This window comes from Prionailurus viverrinus, chromosome B3 (genome assembly GCF_022837055.1).
Source record: "Prionailurus viverrinus isolate Anna chromosome B3, UM_Priviv_1.0, whole genome shotgun sequence".
In the NCBI taxonomy this organism is placed as follows: domain Eukaryota; kingdom Metazoa; phylum Chordata; class Mammalia; order Carnivora; family Felidae; genus Prionailurus; species Prionailurus viverrinus.
In genome coordinates, this window is record NC_062566.1 from 47,983,481 (window position 1) to 48,006,079 (window position 22,599).

The 22,599-nt window shown below is 39.1% G+C and overlaps 2 protein-coding genes across 7 annotated transcripts in view; one reads left to right on the plus strand and one right to left on the minus strand.

The window, feature by feature from the left end:
- Positions 1–22,599, plus strand: part of LYSMD2 (LysM domain containing 2) — a 60,147-nt gene that overhangs the window by 32,986 nt on the left and 4,562 nt on the right. For 5 of the 6 annotated variants that reach the window (XM_047863484.1, XM_047863483.1, XM_047863488.1 and 2 more), the window contains 2 exons: positions 558–889; positions 2,186–2,719. In XM_047863484.1, coding sequence (XP_047719440.1) covers positions 558–889; positions 2,186–2,228 — 375 coding nt within the window. In that variant the 3' untranslated portion in view covers positions 2,229–2,719. Of the gene's footprint in view, positions 1–557; positions 890–2,185; positions 2,720–8,141; positions 8,150–13,424; positions 13,429–22,599 lie in introns of those variants that run through there. The other variant, XR_007153120.1, reaches the window with a different exon arrangement.
- The window catches only part of SCG3 (secretogranin III), a 34,011-nt gene continuing 17,416 nt past the window's right edge, over positions 6,005–22,599 (minus strand). Inside the window, exons 10-12 of the mRNA XM_047863479.1 lie at positions 21,964–22,095; positions 11,337–11,417; positions 6,005–6,317 (exon numbers count right to left, since the gene is read on the minus strand). Coding sequence (XP_047719435.1) covers positions 6,199–6,317; positions 11,337–11,417; positions 21,964–22,095 — 332 coding nt within the window. The 3' untranslated portion in view covers positions 6,005–6,198. The remainder of the gene's footprint in view (positions 6,318–11,336; positions 11,418–21,963; positions 22,096–22,599) is intronic.

Consider the following 22,599-nt stretch of genomic DNA (forward strand, 5'->3'; position numbering starts at 1 on the left):
AAAAGAACAGTACTAGTTTTTTTTTTTTAATCAAATAATAGAAATGTTAAAACAAGACTGGAATTTAGAAAATAAATGCTAAAAATTCTACATTTTTTAATTTCAGGGATTGAAGGCTGCTTGGTAAAAGCTGCCTTGTAGGACGAATATAATAGTGTGTGTGTGGGGGGAATTAGGCTTTCCTTTTTTAAAGTTGAGAAACAATTTCCTGACATCTCTTGAAGTAACTAGGGGTACCTGGGGTAGTAACTAAACCCAAATTAACAGTCTCAAATCCAGGGGCACCTGGGTGGCTCAGTTGGTTGGGTGTTTGACTTGAGCTCAGGTCATGATCTCACTGTTGGCTTCAGATCCTCTATCCCTCTCTCTCTCTCTGCCCCTCCCCCACTTGCACGCTCATGCTGTCTCTCAAAAATAAATAAAACATTAAAAAAAAAAGAATCTCAAATCCAGAGAAAGCATTGCACAACGAGCCCAGATATTTTTAGGTGCTTGTATAATAAACCCTACTAATGGATTTATTTACATAAAACTCTGTTTCCTTTTTCATATTTTAGATGGAGCAGATTAAAAGGGCAAATAAACTGTTTACGAATGATTGTATATTTCTGAAGAAAACTTTGAACATCCCAGTTATATCAGAGAAGCCTTTGTTGTTTAATGGACTTAACTCAATAGATTCTCCAGAAAATGAAACTGTTGATAGCAGTTTTTCTCATGAAGAAGAGCCAGCAGCAGCTGGAGAAGACCTCTCTCCTTCCAGTCCTCAAGAATCTGATGTTCAGCCTGTACAACCTGAAGAAGTGTCAGCTAGAGATTTCCTGCAGAGACTAGACTTGCAGATTAAGTTGTCAACACAGGCAGCCAAGAAACTAAAAGAAGAGAGCAGGTAAAAATATGCTGGTAAAATGTCAGAAGCTGAATAAATTACTCTTACGATGTCCTTGCTTTGCTTAGTTTTGTTTTGTTTTCTCTCTGCTTCTGTTTCCTTTTTTCTCTTTTGCTTTAAAAATTGTATTTTAATTCTAGAAAGTCATTTTTAATATATGAGGTCTAAAAAGAGCTATTGCATTCTGCATAGTGCTTTATCTATTGCAATGTGCTTGTTTTTAGCTCTGTTACTTGTTATAAAAAGTTTGGGGGTGGTGGGGTGGCTCAGTTGATTAAGTGTCTGACTCTTGATTTTGGCTCAGGTCAGGATCCTAGGGTCGTGAGATTGAGCCCCGCATCAGGCTCCACCCTGATTGTGGAGCCTGCTTAAGAATCAATCTGTCGGTCTGTCTCTGTCTCTGTCTCTGTGTCTCCCCCCCTCCTCCACCCCTCCATTTTTTAAAGAGAACTCCTTCTCTTTAAAAAAATAAATAAAATATATATATATATATTTTTTAAAGTTTGTTTCTTTGCTTTAGTAGCATAACTGTCCAGCTAGCAGTCCTGGATGGCAGCCAAGCAGAAACATCTAGTTTACCCCTTCAAAGGAAGCAATGCCCTAGGGAATACTTGCGAAATACTGATCCCAATAAATTTGTCAAATACCTTGTCCATTATTTGTTACTAGGTGTTTTTCATGTGAGCTTTTTTCTTTATTCTTTGTTAGGGAAAATCTTTCTCTCTCCTATAGAATTGGTTTTCTTCTTCCTTTATGATTCAAAAAATGGCACAAGCTATTGTGTTTGCCTTTTTTTGCCCTGGCTACCAGGAAGCTTGCAACTAAAACTGATTTTCAGTTCAACTAGTACAGTATTTCATATGGCTAATATATTTGTATCCTTCTCCTTTCCTTAATCCTGATATTTTATTTCTAATTCATCTTATTATATGTATTTGTTGTAGGCACATCAAGCCCTTTGGAGAAAAAGGTGGCATATAAAAACTATAAACAAATTTGAATATAATAATTTTATAATTTAATACATTTTGTTTAAATGTAATAGAAAATATAAATATAAAGCAAGTACCATTCTTTATTCCAGTAACTGAGATGCCAATAAAATGCATCTAATGAGCATTTACCCTAATGAGTATTTACATTTCATCCAAGACATGCAAAATATTATATATTGATATACTCCTGCACTTCTTTGGCAAGTGGATATTAAGTTATATAATAAGTACAGTATATGTATTAGTTATCTGAATATCATTTTAAAACATTGATTTATGCTGAATTTTCACTTTTTTTCAGAGATGAAGAAAGTCCTTACGCAGCTTCCCTCTATCACAGTTAGATGATCAGGGACGATAATCTAACCTGGATGAAAAGGTGGTTGGATCACGAAGAAACCAACAACTAAAGATTCAAAAGCATATACATCCTTAAATCACAACCAAATAGTTTCACCTACTGCAATTGCACTGACGTGATTATTTCCTCTGGCTTTCTATGATTTTAAGTCTTTATTATGGCATGAGAGCAAAATCGTATCCTAAAGATCATCACTTTTGTAGGTGATGGTAGTTTTTAGACTAGTTTTTGTAAATACTAGTTAACATAAAGCATCAAAGACTATATACATATTCAAGCTGAAAACAGTGTTTATCTTCTGAAAAATCCTAATGATGTGAAATATATGGTTGCTGTTTAAGTGATGCTGATTTTGCTATGTGTTTATAACTTAAGTGCTATATATATATATATATTTCGATATGTATTGCAATATTCTGTATTAATATAAAGAACCAAATTTTGTCTGCTATTTTGTAAGAATAAACTACAAAAGCCTGAATGAGAAAATAAACTATGTTTTCATATTTGAGTCTGTAATTTTTTTCAACAAATAGAAATAAAATTGATTTTTAAATTATTTTTGAAATGGTGACAGCTTTTCCATTTTAATTGCTTTTATTATTATAATTGGAATTTTTAAAAAGTTTCAGTAATCTAAAAGCAAATCAATTATGGGTATTAGTAGCCTTTGCATTTTCATAATATTTGAACTGATTTGTTTGAGGTATAGTTTAAACACAGAATATGATCAGAAGGAGAAATAAAAAATACCATGCACTGAGACACTGGTGAATTCTAGTTTAGATTTCATGAAGTCACTTTGGAGAGTGTTTTTTAGTCACTGTGCTCATTTGAGTTGAGGATTAAGCTTTTATTTACCTCATTTGTATCATATGTACAGGTTATAGCAGTAAGCCTTAAGCAATACATTACTTACAATTAAAGGGTTTTTTTGGTCTCAATTTTTATTCAAGTATCAGGTTAAATCTTAAGCTTCCACAAAAATTTCCCATATTTACCCGTCCCCCACTTCCCCAAAGGAATCTGCTTTCTGTGGAGCAAACAGGACTTTCCCCTCATTTTCTCTTCCCTTTCTTGCTCCTCCAGGTCTTCCGTTAAGCAGGAAACAGGTGTCCTTAGGTGTCAATGCAGCAGAGCTGGTAGAAGCAGAACCGCACAGGTCCAGCCCTTGAGAGTGATGTATAGGTGCATGCATGGGAACAGCAGTTGTCTGCCCTTGGCTGGAATTTGTTCATAACATACATAATCCCTTGTGTTCTGTTTTTTTTTTTTTTTTTCTCATGCTATTATTGTTTTTGATATAGGCTGATATGTTTTTCTTTTAAAGTTTATTTATTTTGAGGGAGAGAGGGAGAGGGTGTGAGTGTGGGGGAGGGGAAAAGAGAGAGGGAGAGAGATTATCCCAAGCAGGTTCTGCACCGTCCACTGTCTGCACAGAGCCCAACACAGGGTGCGAACCATGACCTGAGGCAAAATCAAGAGTCAGATGCTCAAATGACTCACTCAGGGCCACTGAGGCGCCCCAGGGTGATCTCTTGATCATGCTTTGCTACTACCTATGAGGAGTTAGTTGGAAGAGGAGAAAACAAGAAGAAAAAAAATTGGGGTGCCTGGGTGGCTCAGTCGGTTGAACGTCCGACTTCAGCTCAGGTCATGATCTCATGGCTGGTGAGTTCGGGCCCCACGTTGGGCTCTGTGCTGATGCCTCGGAGCCTGGAGCCTGCTTCGGATTCTGTGTCTCCCTCTCTCTCTGCCCCTCCTCTGCTCATGCTCTGTCTCTCTCTCTCTGTCAAAAATAAACATTTTTTTTAAAATTAAAAAAAAAATAAAGGAAGGGAAACCATCATGTCTGTAAGAAAAGGTCTAGGCCTCTCTGGAGGCAAAGGAACTTTAAAAAATGTAAAGTTATGTTGTTTAACATAAGCTGAAATTTGAAAGAAACGCAAAAGACATAAATCCAAAAACGCTATCCAAAAGATGTAATATAAGCAGAAATTTAAAATTAAGGGCACAATCTTAGAAATACTCTTCTGAATGTTTCATCGTTGCCTAAGGTCTCTCTTAGCACTTTCTGGCCAAAACATCTCTCTCCTTCATTAAATTAAATTCTGAATTTGTTGTGGCCACAGCTGACCTGTCTTGGACCAGAGTACTTTAGTACTGCTTTGGAGGAGTAGAGCCACTCCTAAGCTCTACTGAGCCACTGAGGAACCAGGTTTGAGGCCACGCTTTAACTGCTTCTTGGCCATCAGAGTTTGAGCACACGCTGTGCCCTTGTTCTTTTTGTGAACCAGTTTCCTCATTTATAAAACAAGGCTGATGATCCCCTGCTTGTCTTGGTTACTGCTGGGAGCTAATGAATGTCACTGTGTCGGAAAACTGCAATACATTCCCTAAGTAAATGTCTCATTTTAAAATATACCGCATAGATAAATTATAGAAAAGTGAATGGATAACATGCTTTAATTGCAGCCAGACTTTTTTTTTTCTGATGTAAAAGCTTCCCATTTGGACTTAGCCCTATAGGACACAGGTGAGGTAGCAGTCATGTTATCAAAAATGACATTAAAATGCTCTGACTCATTGTGTTTGGCAAGGATATTTTGGGCATAGGTTGTTTTTAGCTCTCCCTTACTGCTCACCAGTGAGTACTGGCTTGTCTAGAACATACTGAGTTTAGTTTTTGTGTGTGTCAGGCTTTGGTTTTTGTTTATTTTTACAACTCAGGAGGGGGAGGAGCAGCAGTGGTTTCCTACCCATGAAAAATAGCCTCTTACATTTCCCTATAAGTTCCTCCGTCCTCACCAAAAAGTAGGTACCAAGCAGGAGCATTCAAGACAAGTATCAGAAGGCCATTTGGATTAGGGACAGCTAATACACAGAGCATCATATTCAGATTTCCAACTGAAATATATAGAAAAATATGTTATTACTTTATGCTGAATAATGCATTTGCAAAGCATTCTTTGGTTTGGGAACATTGCCCATTAACATTTCAGGAGGACCTTGGGCCACTGTGTGTTTCCAGGGATGTGTTTGTGATGGTAGCTGAGGGAGAGGAGATGCAGGGACCCCAAGTTCATTAACCTTTTCCTCAGGGAAGTTCATTTACCAGCTCTGGTCCACAAAGAAGGGAATGATTGTTTTCTGTGTTTCTGTTCTACTGCCTGGCTTTCTTGCTCTCAATTGAGAAATGTTGGCCTGGATTAAATTCAGCTTAGATAACCCAGATCTGGCATACATTTTTACTTTGCTTTGGTAGTGTTTATGACCTCATTTTTCTTCTTGGGGAGCATACAGTTATCCCTATTAATAAAGTGGATGTCTGAAAATTCACTAATAGAAAATATTAAGAGTGGGGGAAATTACTGATGAAACCAGCAACTCCTATGCCCATTTTCCAGGTTCCTTTCTGCACCAGTGGGGCCTGATAAAGAGCCAGCAGGAACAGCCAAAAAGCAGAGAGCTATCCTTTATGCTAGATAGGCTTTGAGGAAATGTTAATTTATTTTAACTCCCAAAAGGGAACTGGTGATGGAAATGACATCTTGTAACAGACATATTCTATGAGGTGTTTTGATACCCAGCATGCCTTGAAAACAGAACCCCCTAATTCTTCAGGAGGTGTCTATGTGACACAGCGGGAAGAAGCTTCAGTTTTAAATTCAGTCTGTTACAGGCTTCCCAAAGCAGCATATCTCTGATTATAAAATGTAAATCTATAAGGAAATAAGGATTCTATATACAAAATCTCAGCTTACATACAACTTTACTTCTCAAATCGTTTTTATGGCAAGAAAGCTATGTTTGACCACTTCTAAAAGGTTAACTACTGCACTTTCATCACTTTCTAAAAATCCTTGACTCAAATTACTTTAATCACAGACTTAGAAGTGTTTGAAGCTATGTTTTCTGAAACAGTCTAAAGACTCCTGAATCTTTTGCCATTTTTACAGGCTGCTGTAAATACGCTTGATGGCATCGGCTTCTTCTTTATCAAGGATGCCCTTCTCCACGTAAGCATCAGCTTGTTGGTTGATGAAGTCCCTCATCTTTGAAAGGTCATAATCTGGAAAATATGTCAGAGTGTCATGAGCAGAGATAGGAAAGAGACATCCCCTTATAGTGATTGCCATGAACTAAGAAGCGTTTTATACAAAAACACAACTACTATTCTATCGCAGTCTTTCACATCAGAAGACATATTAGATGTTGGCATTTTTTCAGTCTTTACAGTTTAAAATCGTGTTTATGTATATTGTCTCATTTGTTGTCCATGATCACACCTGCAAGGTGTTCAGGTAGGGAGTATCACCATCATTTTAGCATGGGGAGAACAGGCCCATAGACCATGGCTTTGAAAACTTAATATTTATACCAATCACCTGGGGGCTCTTACAGATTTGTATCAGTAGGTCCGAGGCAGAGGTCCAGATCCTGCATTTTAAATACGCTCCCAGGAGATATTGCTGCTGCTGGTTTGGGAATCACACTTGGGGAGACAATATCCTAAAGCTTAAGTACCTTCAAGGTCACACAGGTAGTAAGAGTTACAAATAGAACCAGGTGTTTTCATTTTCTGTAATTGTTATACAGGTTAAGTTCCTGTTGATGTGACAACCCATTTTTTTTTTCCAAATTAAGAATTACCATTGGGGCACCTGAGTGGCTCAGTCGGTTGAGGGTTCGACTTTGGCTCAGGCCATGATCTCACAGTTTGTGGGTTTGAGCCCCAAGAGCCTGCTTCAGATTCTGCGTCTCCCTCTCTCTCTGCCCTCCCCTGCTTGTGCTCTGTCTCTCTCTCTCTCTCAAAAATAAATACTAAAAAAAAAAAAAGAAAGAAAAAGAATGACAATAATTTTCACACTATCTGAATTATATGCATGGAGGAAAAATGCACAGAGCTTTTTTATTTTATAAAGAGAAACTGCTTTGTGGTTCTGTCCTAATTAAACAAAAAATCTGTGTAAACCATCAAACCACCCATCAAAAGCAAAGAGATCCTCAAGTAAGGAGGACACCTGTGGCATTTTTCTGAAAGCTTAAAACCCACATCCTTCCTTGATGCTCATTTTTTTAAAAAATGAAAAATAAACACAAAAATAAAATTTAAATAACCTGAATTCTATTAATCATAAATAACCAGAGTTAGTATTTTGTTATATATATAAGCAAAAAGAAAAAAAAGAAAAAATATATGTATGTATATTTTGCTTTTCAAATATATCTATCTCAACCCAGAATTAAGATCACGGTATAATATACAACCTTATTAACAATCTTCTTTCACTTTACACAGTAAGCATCAATATTTTCCCGAAACACCACTTAATGGCTATGTACAGTGCATCCTATGGAGGGTACCAAAATTTATGGCACACATCCCTCAGGGCTGGACATGGGGGTCTTCCACATCACAGCGTACCTGGGGAGATTCCCCCCAGATTCTGAGTTGCCTGAAGCTGAGTTCCTTGAGGACAGTGCCATTCACCTTGGCTATAGCCGCCGCTAGAAGAGAGCCCTGCCTTCTGTCAGTTTGTAAAGGAAAAAAAAAAGGAAAGGAAAGGGGGTAACAGAAGCTCAGAGCACCCAATGAAAGGAAAACTATAAAGAACATCTCTATAAGTGCCAGGTGTTTATCATATCAAATGAGCTGAGGCTCAGATAAAGCCGGTTTCCTCTCAACCAAGAGAGGCATTTGCTCCCATTAGGGCTTCGCCTTGAAGATTAAAGACATAACTGGCAGCCGGGGCACTTTACAGCCATCATCTGATATGCTGCTCGCAAAACTCCATGAGGTAAGCATTAGTATCCCCATTTCAGAGATGAAGAAATGGGACAGAGGAGGGAAGTCACTTGCTTGGGTCATGGTAGAGTCAGGTTCTGAACCCAGGTCTGTCTGTCACTGCCCTGAACTACCCTGTGGCCTTGAAGTAATGAACGTGAAGCCACTGACAGGTGTAGAACAAATGTTCATTAAGTGCTTGGGTTTTGTTGTTGGCTTTTATTTTCCCTGTCAGGACAAAACAGAATCAAGCTGCACATATGATTTGTGTGCTGATTCCTCACAAGCTGATTCCAGTCTCATAGGGCACAAAGAGGCGCCTCTTAATTATCACCAGCTCAAATTAATACTGGCTTTTCTGAGTTGGCTGCAGGGTCAATGTCTTTAGTGGGACGAAAGACAGCTCAAGGGCAGATGTGAAGAGGTCTGGGTGATTCGAATGGACAAACAGGAAAGTATTTTGCTTTCTTTTGAAATGGAAAAACTGTATCGTTAAGACAGCTCTCACTGCGCCGCAGGAAAACTAGCTGGCTGTTAGATTACACAAGTCAGTAGTCACGTTGCTAATCTTAAAAATATGTTTTAAGGTTGTTAGGCTCAAAAGAAAAAAGGGCTGTGATGCATTTTTTTAAAAGTACAGACTTTTTTTTTTTAAGGGTGCATAAAGTTTTATTATCCTTCTCAGCATCACATCACATGGACCTCCCTTTCCTGGCTCTGGGAAGGAGAGGCAGGTTACCCAGACCCCTGCCCAGCAAAGGGCATGAGCAGAGGTTAAGGAAGGTCAGAACTAATAGAGCTACTGGACTTCCTGCTCACACAGCTGCAGCCACTGTGTGACCCTAGGAACGAGATCCACCGGCTTTAAGAGATGACCTAGGTCAAGCAGAGCACATATGAAGGCAATGGAGGAAAAGCTGTCTGCTTCTGTCTTCGGGGGGTATACTGCACATCACCCTCACTTCCTGAGGGCAGAAGGGAGCATCAAACTCAATACCGTCATTTTGAAATTTGCTCACAGAGCCTTGGAGATGCAAGCACAGGGTTCCATGCTTGACTAGGTTGATCATTTCTGGAAGTTGAAGATTATATTGCAGGATGTTGCAGGTTATGACCGGGAGTGTGATTCATGTTAATCAGTGAAAGAAATAACATAAGTATTCAAAATTGTTGGACCATCAAATTAACATTGGTTTCAGAATGCATTTTGGTACTTTCTATATTACACTCATTCTAAGATAAACATTTTTTATTGTATATTTAAAAAAATTTTTTTGTTTATTTTTGAGAGAGACAGAGCATGAGCAGGGAAGGGGCAGAGAGAGAGGGAGACACAGGATCTAAAGCAGCCTCCAGGCTCTGAGTTGTCAGCATAGAGCCTGAAGCAGGGCTCAAACTCATGAACTGTGAGATCATGACCTGAGCCAAAGTCAGACACTTAACCATCTGAGCCACCCAGGCGCCCCATTTTTTAAAAGTCTTTACAGTCACTGATGGCATGTTATAACTTTTCTTCCTTAGTGGTACATGAAACAATGGTTCATTTGTCAATCAGTGACAGATTTGATGTAATATGGTTCATGTGAATTTTAATGGAACTGATAGCCTGGAAATTCACATTATTTTGAGTCAAATAAACTATGTGTGAAAAGCTGATAATTATTTCCATTTCACTGAATTTAACAAGACCATAGGCTAAAGAGGAACTGAAAATACCTCTTTCTCCCATTGTGCTCTCTTATATCAGTGGTCCTCAAACTTAGCTACACAGTGGAATCATGGGGAGGGGGTTAAAAATACTGATGCCTGCATCCCTTTCTTTGAGTTTCTGCTGTAGTGGTCCTGAGATGTGACCTGGATGTCAGGACATGTCAGAGCTCTGCAGGTGATTTGAATGCACTTTCAAGTTGGAAAACACCCCTCGTCTCATTTTAAAAGCATCCTTTGGCAACTGCTCAGCCAGACACCTGGGAGTCATACTGGACTCATCTGTATCCATTGCTGTCAAGTTTCTCCCTTCTTTATTTCCTCTGCCTTGCCTTGGTTTAAGCCCCATAATTTCTGCTCCAGATCTTTGCCTTCAATCTCTGTCCAATCCCCTGGGGTCCTATTTCTTCGATCTATAGCCACACTGCTGCCAGGGAGATTTCTCAGTTCTTAACCTAATTAAGTCCTAATTTAGGTTCCCCTGGCTAAAACTTACCTCCTTTGCAGGACACGCAAGCACCTTCCTGATCTGGCTGCTACCCACCTCCCACCTCTGGCTGCCGATCCTTCCCACAGATACCCAGTGTTCCTGGGAAACTGGGTGGCTTCAGTTCCCAGAACACATGACTCTCTTTCGTCCTTTTATGTCTTGGGCCCAGTGTTTCCTCTGCATCCACCTCTCGTCACTCAGCTTTCCAACAAAGGCTTTCCTGCAATCCTTTCTTTCAGTGCTATGCATCCTTGTAAGGAGATGTGCCCCCCACCTTTGTAGCACTGCACCTGTCTATGATAGCGCTGAGCAGGCTTTAGTGGTACTGGGAGCACGCTTTAGTGGTAGCTTTAGTGGTGCTGGGAGCTCCTTGGGGGTCAGGGAGGGCAAGGGGAGGCTGCATCTTACATTTGCATATCTCTGGTACTCAGAACAGAACAGTCTTGTTCTGTGTTTTAAGTGAGTGACTGCTTTTGTAATTGCAGGGTCCATCTAATATGTGGTCAAAAAATTCCCTTTTTAGAAAATACTCCAAGGGGGCCCTGGGTGTCTCAGTTGGCTGAGCGTCTGACTCTTGATCTCAGATCAGGTCATGATCTCACAGTTTGTGAGTTTGAGCCCCCTGTTGGGGTTGGAATTGCTTGGAATTGCTTGGATTTCTTTGGATTTCCAAGCAGGTTCCATGTTGACAGTGTGGAACCTGCTTGGAATTCTCCCTTTTCCTCTCTCTCTTTCTCTCTCTGCCACTCATGCTGTTTCTCTCTCTCAAAATAAATAAACTTAAAAAACTTATGAAAATAAATACTCCAAGAAAAGGGCAAAATATTGATAATTATTGAAGGTGGTTGGTGGATACATGGGGATTCATTATACTATTCTCTCTACTTTTGTTTGATACATTTCATAATAAAATGTAAAAGAAAAGGCCTTTGCTCAAGAGGTGGCTTTGAAAAATATGAGAAATGGAGATTCTATTCCTGTATCCTGGAATGTTTTTGGACTCTGACAGGAGACTTTAGCCCAGTTTGACTGTGGGAAACTTTATTTAACAAGAACCCCTGACAAATGGGTGAGGTTGGCAGTTTGCAACCATACTAAGTCCTTACCTTCTTTATTTCCTTTTTTGTCGTGTTTCTTCAGCCACTCAATATTTTTTCTGATGGCTTCCAAATAGGCTTCTGTTTTCCCTGGAAAAGGGAAAAAAACTCATAGCAAGTACTCATAAAATATCACTGCATCTCTTTTTAAAGACCATACTCTTGTTCAGAACCATAAATGCTGGACTCATCAAGCACTTGTGAGGTGGTATCCGTGACAAAATAGTGTGCATATTTGGGTGGGGGATGTTGAGGAGAAAGGGTAGAGATGAGATTCCAGGACACAGGACCAGGCAGGCTAGTAAGTGTCAAGGAGCCATTATTCACACACACATAACTGCAGTCTCATGTCTTGGCAGAGAAGAGTTTTGATTCAGTTCACTGGATAGGTGAACAGTTCTTAGACTGCATCATTTCTGGTTAGGAATGTTCTTCCAGTTCTTCCAACTGGTTAGGAGTATTCTCAGGTCAAGAATTAAATCAGAGTGGCAGATCCTGAAAAGACTCCATCACCAAATAAGTCATGTTAAGGAAGTCCAAATCTGTGGCTTAGTGTAGGCTGCTATACAAGTCTTCTGCCCAATCTGGCAGGGAGCGTGTGACAACTCAGATGAAGAGATGACCTGGGCCTCATTTCAAGGTTTGGGTATGAACCTTAGAACTCATTCTAGTAAAACTCCCCTGGATATAAACATTCTCCCATGAGCCTCGAGTGTTGTGAGAGAAGTGCCTGCTCTGTGGTGCCCTTCACGTACATTGTTGTCTGTAAGTGGGCATTACCATCCACTGAGAGATGAGGAAACTAACACCCAGAGAGGCTAAGCAACTTGTCTGAGGCCACACAGGAAATAACAGAAGTAGAATTTGGACTCTAGTCTTCCCAAGCTTCTGCTACCTGCACTATCTAAAAGCAAAGTCTATCTTCAGTCACAAACACTGATGTAGCCTTTTTCTGTCTCAAGGAAACCAGCCATCTCTGAAAGCAGGTGAGGTCCCTAGTGCCCAGAGTGTCTGCACCAAGGGACCAGGTAGTCTGGAGAATTCTGGGTGGCCTAAGAAAGGAAGCCTTCGAAGTCCAGGGGCTCTGCAAGAATCAATGGCTGCCAAAGCTCTGTGTGGTAACCACCCATTCTGAGTCCCCTTTGAGCCCTGTTACCTCTAGTCTATTCCCCAGACTTTTTGGTTGAGTTACCTGTGTTCTTATGATGTGCCAAGGGCTGTGCTTTGTGCTCCAAAATGCAGTATCTCTTTTACTCTTCACAACAACCTTTTAAAGGCAGTCCCATTTCATCCCCATTTTACAGATGAAGAAACCGAGACATAGATAAATATGCTGAAGGTCATATGGCTAGTAAGTTGTAGAGCCAGGGTTGAACCTGGGTGCATTTGACTACAGTCCATGAACAATAACACTGCCTTAGGATTTGCTGATGTTCCAATTTCCACTACTGCATTTACCTACCTAAGTGACCTCCTGAGCATCCTTCTTCCTGATCTTGTAAGCCTACTCTTGCCTCACCAGTGGGGCTCCATGTTATGTGGACCCCAAAGAAGCACAGAGAAGATCTTTTGCAAAAGGGTTAAGTGGACAAAAGAAGAGATCTACAATTTTCAGCCCCTATTCACTTCAGTCAACTGTATAAAAAAAAGTCTTGATTTCAGTGCTTTGTTTTTAAGAATGTTAGAGCACGTGGAAGACCAAAGTCCTAGCTGATGTTATAACATTTTAGTACAGCGAATATAGGAATATTCATTGTCTGTTGCCTGTTTGTTGAGAAGGTCAATTGCATTTGGTAACATAAAAACACTGTTCTCTGTTTCAAATTAATTCAGTTAGAAAAGGCATTTTGAACAAAGAAATCTTAGTGTAGACTATTTCTAGAGAATGCAACTGAAGAGTTTAAATCAAAGTAGTGGGTCTCATAGGGCTTTAACAAATAGATAATTTGTCATTAGCATATTAAGTAATTAGGGCTTCTGAAACTTTTACGAATGTTTGAAAATAGTCTTGTTCTTTAATGTTAAGCATTCGTGCCACAATATTATTTATGATACATCATAATATTGGAAGCTTATTTGAGAAAAGGAAAGCCTGAGCTTAGTCTCTGTGTAAATATGGTGTTAAAAATTCTGAATTAGGAGAATGAAGGTTTGGGGGTTTGGCCATAGTGTAGCAGACATTGTTGCTTCCCCACCCCATGTTTCCCTTATTCCAGATATGCTATATATTCCTTATATCCCTATATGATATATCCTTATGTCCTTATGCTCCTTATATGATATATTCCTTATATCTCAGGAACATTCCATACAGCCTCCCAGAGATCCTCAGTGGGAAGCCCCAGTTGCCCACAGCTGAAGCCCACTAGTGAAACCACTTTCTATGGGCTTCTCTCCTTTCCCTGTCTCATGTATCTATGCCCCCAGTGGTCATCTCCCGATTAAATTAGACCGCAACTCCTTCTCTCAGGGTCTGCTTCAGAAGGAACCCAGCCTAAGGCAGTTTGAAAAAGGGGACTCGGCATCATCTTGTTAGGTTGCCTTTTGCTCAGGAACTAATTTTCTATAAAAATATTAATTTTTAGAAAGTATGAAATGCACAAGAAGCAATTTTATCCACTATATTGATATTACCAACCCATAACAGAGAATGAGTTTACTGCAGCTTGAAGAAAACTATACTGCAATTCATTTAAAAACTAAACTACTATCTTGTAGATCATAACATATGATTATGACAGTTTCTGTAATTTAAAATAGAACCCCCCCATCACCCTCATCCCCCTTTCTGCTTTATTTTTATCCATAGCACTTATCATTTTCTACTGAATCATATAACCTACGTAAATTTATTTTTTGTCTTCCCCCTTAGAAATATTTCTTGTTTGCTGATATGCTCCCATGCCTAGAATAAAGCTGGACACAGAATAGTCTATCAATAAATATTTGTTGAATAAAGTACATGGGTAAATGGGCAAAGTCTTCTTATATAGAAACCAAATCATAATAAGAAGAAAATATATTAAAAATTTTTAAAGTATTTATTTATTTATTTTGAGAGAGAGAGACAGAGACAGAGACAGCACCAGTGGGGTAGGGGCAGAGAAAGAAGGGGAGAGAGAATCCCAAGCAGGCTCTGCACTGCCAGCACAGGGCCTGACTTGAACTCATGAAACTGCAAGAACATGACCTGAGCCAAAACCAAGAGTTGGATGCTTGACCAACTGAGCCACCCAGGTGCCCCGAAGATACAATTTTTTAAAGTATAAATGGCATAGATTTCTGTTTCTTTAACAAAAATGAATTGTTTATTTGAATTCTGAATTTAAGTGATAGTTATAGCAGAAACAGTTTAAAATATCTACAAATGTGCTAGACATACTCTATCTGTATGTTATTTAATCTTCACAGAGCTCTATGAAAGAAGCGTTATTAGTTCCAATTTTACTCATGAAGGAACTAAGGCTCAGGGAAATTAAGTGACATGCCCAGGGGGACACAGCTGAGTAACGGTCAGAGCCTGGTCTTGAACCAGAATGAATCTGGAGCCTCTACTGAGTGTAGCTGGGTGAGATTCACCTTTTAGACTAGAATGATTTAGTGCCTGTTGTTGTTACCAAACTGGGCAGAAAGGCAGTGGTTCTCAAACTTGGCTGCACAGGAGAATCATTTAGGGAATCATTAAAAAATCTTGATGCCGATCATGATCTTACAGTTCCTGGGATCAAGCCCTGCATTTGGTTCTGCACTGACAGCACGAATCCTGCTTGGGATTCTCTCTCTCTCTCCCTCTCTCTCTGCCCCTTCCCTGCTTATGCTCGCTCGCACGCTCTCTCTCTCTCTCTCTCTCTCTCAAAATTAATAAATAAACTTTTAAAAACATTAAAAAAATCCTGATGCCAAGGCTACTCCTCATATGAATCAAATTAGAATATCCTGAGGTAGGGACCAAGCATCATTTTTAAAAAATGGTCCTGAGGTGATTCCAATGTGGGGCAAAGTTTGGGAACCACTGCCATCAGTACTGAGATCTCCACAAGTTTACTGGAGCATTGGTAACAAGGTGAATAAAATCAGGTGTTCCTCTGCTCTTGAAGAGAAGCAGCTGGTTCCTATTTACATTTCCTCCTGTCAGGAGCTGTAAAGCAAACCTTTTATTTACACAGTGTGCAGTAAAAGCCCATGAGAGTCCACTTTGGAAAGCTGGGCTATTTTTTTCAAATATATTTCAGTTTCCTTTGGAAAAAATAGCTCATGGCTGAGGTAATATGGCACAAGCTTTAAAACATATGCTGAAGCAGATGGGAAGAGGGCCAGAATCAAGACGCAGCCCTCCTTTTCTGGCTGTTCTGGTTTTCAGCACTGCAAAGAAATACCCTTTTTTATACACGAATTTGTCCTTACTGTGATATGTTGACCTGATCTGCCCACCCCCAAAGCCCCATTAGAAAACAACAACAACAAAACATTGTAGAAATCAATAGAATTAACCTATTGAATTCTGGACATACTAAAGACAGTAGATCTTCTAAAGAGTGCTTATAAAAACTAAGTTTGATATGCTTAAAGTTCTGTAAAGATTACATGATTACAGTTTTGAACAGTATAAAACAAAGTAAGTGATAATGGGATCATGGATGCCAACATGGGCCTCAGAGCCATTCAGTGTAAGGATTTCCGTACATTGATGACATTTTACATGCCCCAAAGAAAATACTCAGACTGAGTACTGGATAGGAGTCAAGGGACAAGGGTTCAAGGCCTGGCTCTGACACTCTTTGGCTATGGATCATGGGTGAATCACTTCATCTTCTGAGCCTTGGTTTATTTATTTATAATTTAGGGGTGAATTCTAAAAAGAAGGTTCATGGTTTCTATATATGGGAAGAAACACTCCTTTGCTATCCTCAAAAAACCTGTGTTGATGGTAGGTCTCCTGTGCCTGGACTTAGCTCCTGGCATCCTTCCTGACTCACAGGGGAGAAGACTGTACTTACTATTTTTGGACATTGTTAGCAGAATGGCTTGGGGCTTGAATAAAAGGCACAAATTGTTTCCTCTTATGTTGCTTTAAAAATAACAGCATCCACATGAGTTAGCCATTTATTAATTAAATAGGCTACCTTTTCTGGTTTCTGTAAGGAAGATATGGGAATAATAGAATATTTAGGTGAAAGCTATCATAGAGATCACTTTTTTCACCTATTTCCATAATCTGGCCATAAACTTGACAAATGATAGCAATGGAATGACTTTTTGAGTATGTTAATACTTATCTTATCCTTTGGATGGTTTTTTAAAAAAGATTTTCAGTGACTCATAGAGCAGAAGTGAATGAGTAAACATCGAATTGGCAAATAGATCCATACTTAGATCATGGAATAAAGTTTTAAAGTACTTTTCTTTAGTCTCCAGAGAGCAATTTACTTGAAAAATTAGGTAATTTTATAAATATGGTTGAAATTAAAATAAATATGATTTCATTGGCATACCCCTAAATTTAGGAATAATTATGGAATCATTCAAATGACTGTACCAATTAGAAATCAGTATTTTAAGAGATTATTCTTTTTTTGTTTATTTATTTACTTTGAGAGAAAGAGAGAGAAAGAGAGAATGAGCGCGAGTGTGGGGGAGAGGCAGAGAGAGAGAGAGAGAGAGAGAGAGAGAGAGAGAGAGAATCCCAAGCATGGAGCCCAACTTGGGGCTCAATCTCACAAACTGTAAGATCATGACCCAAGCTGAAATCAAGATTCAGCCACTTAACTGAGCCACCCAGGCACCACAAAAGATTATTCTTTTTTTAAATGTCTATTTATTTTTAAGAAAGAGAGAGAGTGCGTGTGCAAGCCGGGGAGGGGTAGGGAGAGGGAGACACAGGATCTGAAGCAAGCTCTGCACTGAGAGCAGAAAGCCTGATGTGGGGCTCAATATTATGAACTGTGAGATCATGACCTGAGCTGAAGTTGGACATTCAACTTACTGAGACACCCAGGAGCTCCTCCTAAAAGATTATTCTTAATGTGAATCCCTGTAGAATACAGGACTTTCAATAGTCTAACTCAATTATATTCAAAGGTGGATGTGCCACTTTTCATTATTGGTAATTAAATTGGACTTTTTTTTACATTAAACCTAAAACAAGAGGCATGGAAACATTCTGTGTAAACTGAAGCCTGAGATAAACTGAGGGTATTACTATTCCCATGTCCACTATTATTCCTATTCCTCACAGGGTCCAGCATATGCTTGGCATGATTAATAAATATTTGCTGTGGTTCGATGGGGCCATCGCCCCACATTGCAAGACCAAAACAGATTCTTTACAGACTTTTCTGACAATGTGTTCTGCTTATAATTATTGTTTGAAGTGGTTTTATCTGGATCATTACCTCATCCCTTGCTCTGCCCTGTAATGTCTTCCAACTTTCTCTCTGTTCTGCATGCTCCTGACTCATCGATAAGGGAGATACATGTGCATGTATGTAGCTTGTGTTAGGCTTGCCTACATATGGGTTAAGAACATTCTCAAATCATTTCAAAGCTTGCTTGAGTCCTCAGAGGTCAGCATTTGTTCTTATATTACTTCAATAGGTCTACTTCCTGAGCATGGTGCCAGGCATGCCATCAGAATACATGTGTATTTATAGCTGAATAAATGTCTCAGAAAACCCAGTAAGTCCTGCTTTTACCCACATGGAGGCCTTTATTTTTCTGCCCAGGGGCAATAGGTGTTGTCTCAGTGGTTCTATAACAGAAACAAAATATCCTTGAGAAAACTGCCAGCAAAGCAATTGTCAATACAAAGGTATGAGTCATAACATGCCCTTTGGGGATTCAATTTGTTTTCAAGAAATGTTGGCCCTTGGTTTAAGCTAAGGTTGGTGTTTTCTAAATTGTACTGAAATCAGTTTTCCTTATCTCAGAGTAACAGGGGTCAGGGGTAGTATGAATAAATTCAATCTCCAAATAATGGATAGGGGACTAATTTTAGCCCCAATCCCTACCCTCTTCCTAATGTTTCAGGAGGGCCATGACAAACAGTAACACTAAATGGATGGAGTTTTACTCTTTTCTCTCCCCCTTAGTATCTGATGGAATTCCTAATGAGAAAAGAAATCTAACCTCATCATTAGCCTTTAAACACTCACATCCTAAATAGGAATAGGAGACTACCAAGAATCAACTCCTTCAGATTTCTTTTTTTACACAATGTTTTCCTAAAACAAGCAAAGATACCTGTCAGCATCCATCCCCAGGGATATTTGCATAGTGATAGAAGGTGTTGTCTTAAGCACTGAGCGTGCCACCTCTGCCAGTCAAAGGACTTAGATGATGGGTTACTGTCTTCAGGAAATATAGTCATTACACATGGGTTACTCCTGGAGGAGATGACCTAGGCATACTTGTTTTCTGTGGGGCTGAACTGCAGTGCTCTGTGCAGCCCAGTTCCTGGCTTTCTTTCTCAGGCTACAGGACCACTCTTTCTTGGTTAGCTACCTATCAAAAGTTTACCACTCACCTTCCACCTCACATCCATTAGCACTGATGAGGATTTAGAGAAATTGGAACCCTTGCACACTCTTTGTGGGGGGGGGGGGGGAATGTAAAAATGTACAGCTGCTATGGAAAACAGTATGGTGTGTCCTCAAAAAATTAAAAGTAGAATTAACATATGGTATAGCAATTCCACTTCAGGGAATATTCCCCCAAAACTGAGTGCAGGGTCTTGAGGAGATATTTATACAGCCATACTGATGGCAGCCAAAAGGTGGAAGCAACCTAAGTATCCATAGACAAATGGGTAGATAAACAAAATGTGGTATGTATATACATACAATGGAATATTATGCAGCTCTAAAAAGGAAGGAAATTCTAACATATGCTACAACAGAGATGATCATTAAGGACCTTATGTTAAGTGAAATAAGCTAGTCACACAAGCACACATACTATATAATTCCACTCATATGAAGTACCTACAATAGATTCACAGAGACAGAATGTAGAATGGTGGTTGCCAGGGGCTGAAGAGGGAGGGGAATCAGAAGTTTTATTTGACGTGTATAGAATTTCAGTTTTGCAGATGAGAAGAGTTCTGGAAATGGATGGTAGTGATAGTAACACAATAATATGAATGTACTTAATGCCACTAAATTATACACTTAAAAATGGTTAGTATGACCACTTTTGTTATGTGTATTTTGCTATAATTTTTTTAAAAGACATTTAAAAAAGTTTACCATTCATCCAAAGTAGACCTAGGGAAGTATCAAGGCAGTGTGACTGGTCTAAGAGTCAGTTAACATGGCATGTATATTACCAATTCCCCCTTCTTATGCCCATGACAAACATTATTAATTAATTATTCCCAAGTTCTTTCCTCCTGAGCCCAGAGGAAACATCATAACCTTTCTCAACACAGGCTACTACACCCAACAATTAGAATTGATACATCAGCTATGTTGATGTAGGAGAGAATTGTGATGGTCTATGAAACCTGCGCTAGAGAAAAAAAATACAATAATATAAAGCCTTGTTAGATAGGAAAAATCAACATGAACTTGATATATTAAGAAAAAATATATTTTTCCTCTGTCTCAAAAAAGTCCCAGTAACTGGAACAGAAGCAGTTCTCTGGGCCCACATTACTACTCATTTGAACCTATATAACTCAGGTTCAGATCTCTATATTTTCTATAAAAAGTAACTAAAAATCTTTGAAGAGGAATTTGTTTTAATCTTGGGATGAGAAAATTCAGTGGGTCTAGAATACCCTGTTGTTGCCAGAGAGCAAAGATACTTTAAAAATACTGGGCATAGTGCTAAAAGGATAAAGGAGGGACAGAGGAACTCCTACAGCCCAAGCAATACCAATTGGAGCATAAAATCACTACCACCACCATCATCATCATCATTGTCATCATCATCTTACATAAATGGAAAAGATTGACATTAAGTGTCAACAAAGGTAGTTGTGATACAAAGGGGAAGTTGTTGGTAATTTTTTGCTGTTGGTAAGTTACAAGGTATTAAATACATAGCTAGTTTTTTTTTTAACTTAATATACAGATACTGTTAAACAGGATCTATTATCAAACATGAATGTGAACTTGTTTCTATCTATATGAGCAGCAAAGACTAGGAACCTGTAAATAGGCCAAGCAGTCCCTTCAAAATTAAGAGCTATACCATGAACATGACCAGCTTTTGTGGTCTCATAGCATCCAGAAAGGAATGAGCAAAGTCCATCAGTTCATTGCCACTAATGATTATACATAATAAATAATGAAAGGAGAGCCCAATGGTGTATCTTCAGATGATAAATTAGCTGAATGTCACACCTCCCCTGCCCTCGAGAGACAGCGCGGACCCACTCCCTCATTTTCTAGGGAATAAAAAACCTCTAGATGACCCTGCTAATGAGACACTGATAGGACAGACATATGTAACATTCCAATTATACCAAAGAGGTCAATATATCATAATGACATAAAAATAGGGTTAAGTCATCTGTTCACAACTTTGGGTATAGACAGTTTCAGAAGATAGATATATTTTCCATGGTATAACTAGCACACTTCATAGTAAAAGGGGCTTGAATCACTGGCCTATACAACCAGATCCTCATCCTGATCTGAAATCAAAGGGTTAACAACTTAGACCTTGCATCCTCATAAGGTCTTTTTCTTTTTCTTTCTTTCTCCGCCCTCTGTGCCCCTTCCCCTGCCCAGGATCTTTTACTTTAAGGGTGTAGTAAATTCTCTAAAATCCTGGGAAGAAGTAAATTTTGTATCACATAAACTTACTAAGGCAGAAAAAAATTGGACCTCAGGAATGTGTAAGAATAACAATAAAAACATAAGTTTTGTAATTATTGGGCTCATTTAATGTGTGCTTTTTGCTTTTAAAGACATTTAGGTTATTTAAGGAAATTTGATATATTGGATTTATGATTTAAAAAAAATTTTTTTTTTCAACGTTTATTTATTTTTGGGACAGAGAGAGACAGAGCATGGATGGGGGAGGGGCAGAGAGAGAGGGAGACACAGAATGGGAAACAGGCTCCAGGCTCTGAGCCATCAGCCCAGAGCCTGACGCGGGGCTCGAACTCACGGACCGAGAGATCGTGACCTGGCTGAAGTCGGACGCTTAACCGACTGCGCCACCCAGGCGCCCCTATGATTTTTAATCAGGTCCTTAAGAGTGTCACATTTCTATCATTGTAAATGATTAAGGAAATATGCTCTGTTAAATGTGTAAATTTTGATTACTTTCTTAAATAAGTAACATTTAGAGGAATGTTAATTATGTTTAAAGAAATATTGCTTAATAAGTTAATAAATCAGATTAGACACTAAACAATGCACAATGGTCATAAGCTTTCCTCTCCAAGCACAAAAGTCCATTGGACAGTTAAGCCCATCAGAAGATAAAACCAATTTGCCATTCTCAGAGACTCAAGGCCATTAAAAAAGATTGCTATTCAGATAAAGATACCATGTGCTGAATCTCTTCTCTACAGATGGTGCTGATTTCGCAGATTTGGTGGGGTGTGCATTTTTGATCAGCCTGTGTGGTGAAATTTTTTGCTTCCCCCACTTTCATTGCCAACTTAGAGCTGTTAATTCCGTACCTTTTGGCTCATCCATCTTTCCTCTTGGGTTATCAGCTTTTGTGGAATCTTTCAAGGCTCCATATTCCTTTTCCATCTTAGCTGCTTCTTCCTTAGTACTATCTGTTTCTTCATGACTCTTTTCTGATGGTGCTGTAATCAGATTGAGCACTGTTGTTAGAACCCTATTTCCTATCCATTAACCAATTTGTAATGTAGAAATAAATTTGTTGAAAGGGTACAGCGTAAGGTCGGATCATTTTTCAAGCTGAAAGCGATCTTAGTGATTGTCTAATCTAGTGATTGTCCAACTTTCTTCCCCCATTTCACAGACGAGGAAACTGAGGCCCAGAATGGGAGAGATATGCACCGAGTTAGCAAAAGAGCTGGGCCAAAGCGCCGACTTTCCAGATTTTGGTTTAGTGTTCTTTCCCTTCTGCTACTGTGTCATTAGAGCATAGATTATTTTCCTTACTATAATCAAGGTAGGCAATGAAGTGGCATATGTCAGTTCCCAAAGTAAGTTTGAGTCTTCATTTCGAAGTAAAATAACTTGGTTGTTGTTCAACCTCTCCATGATGTTGTATTTTTGAACAACATTCTATGACTGAGAGTAGCACCTAAGAATTTGGGGCTATCGCAGGACTTCTTTCCTTC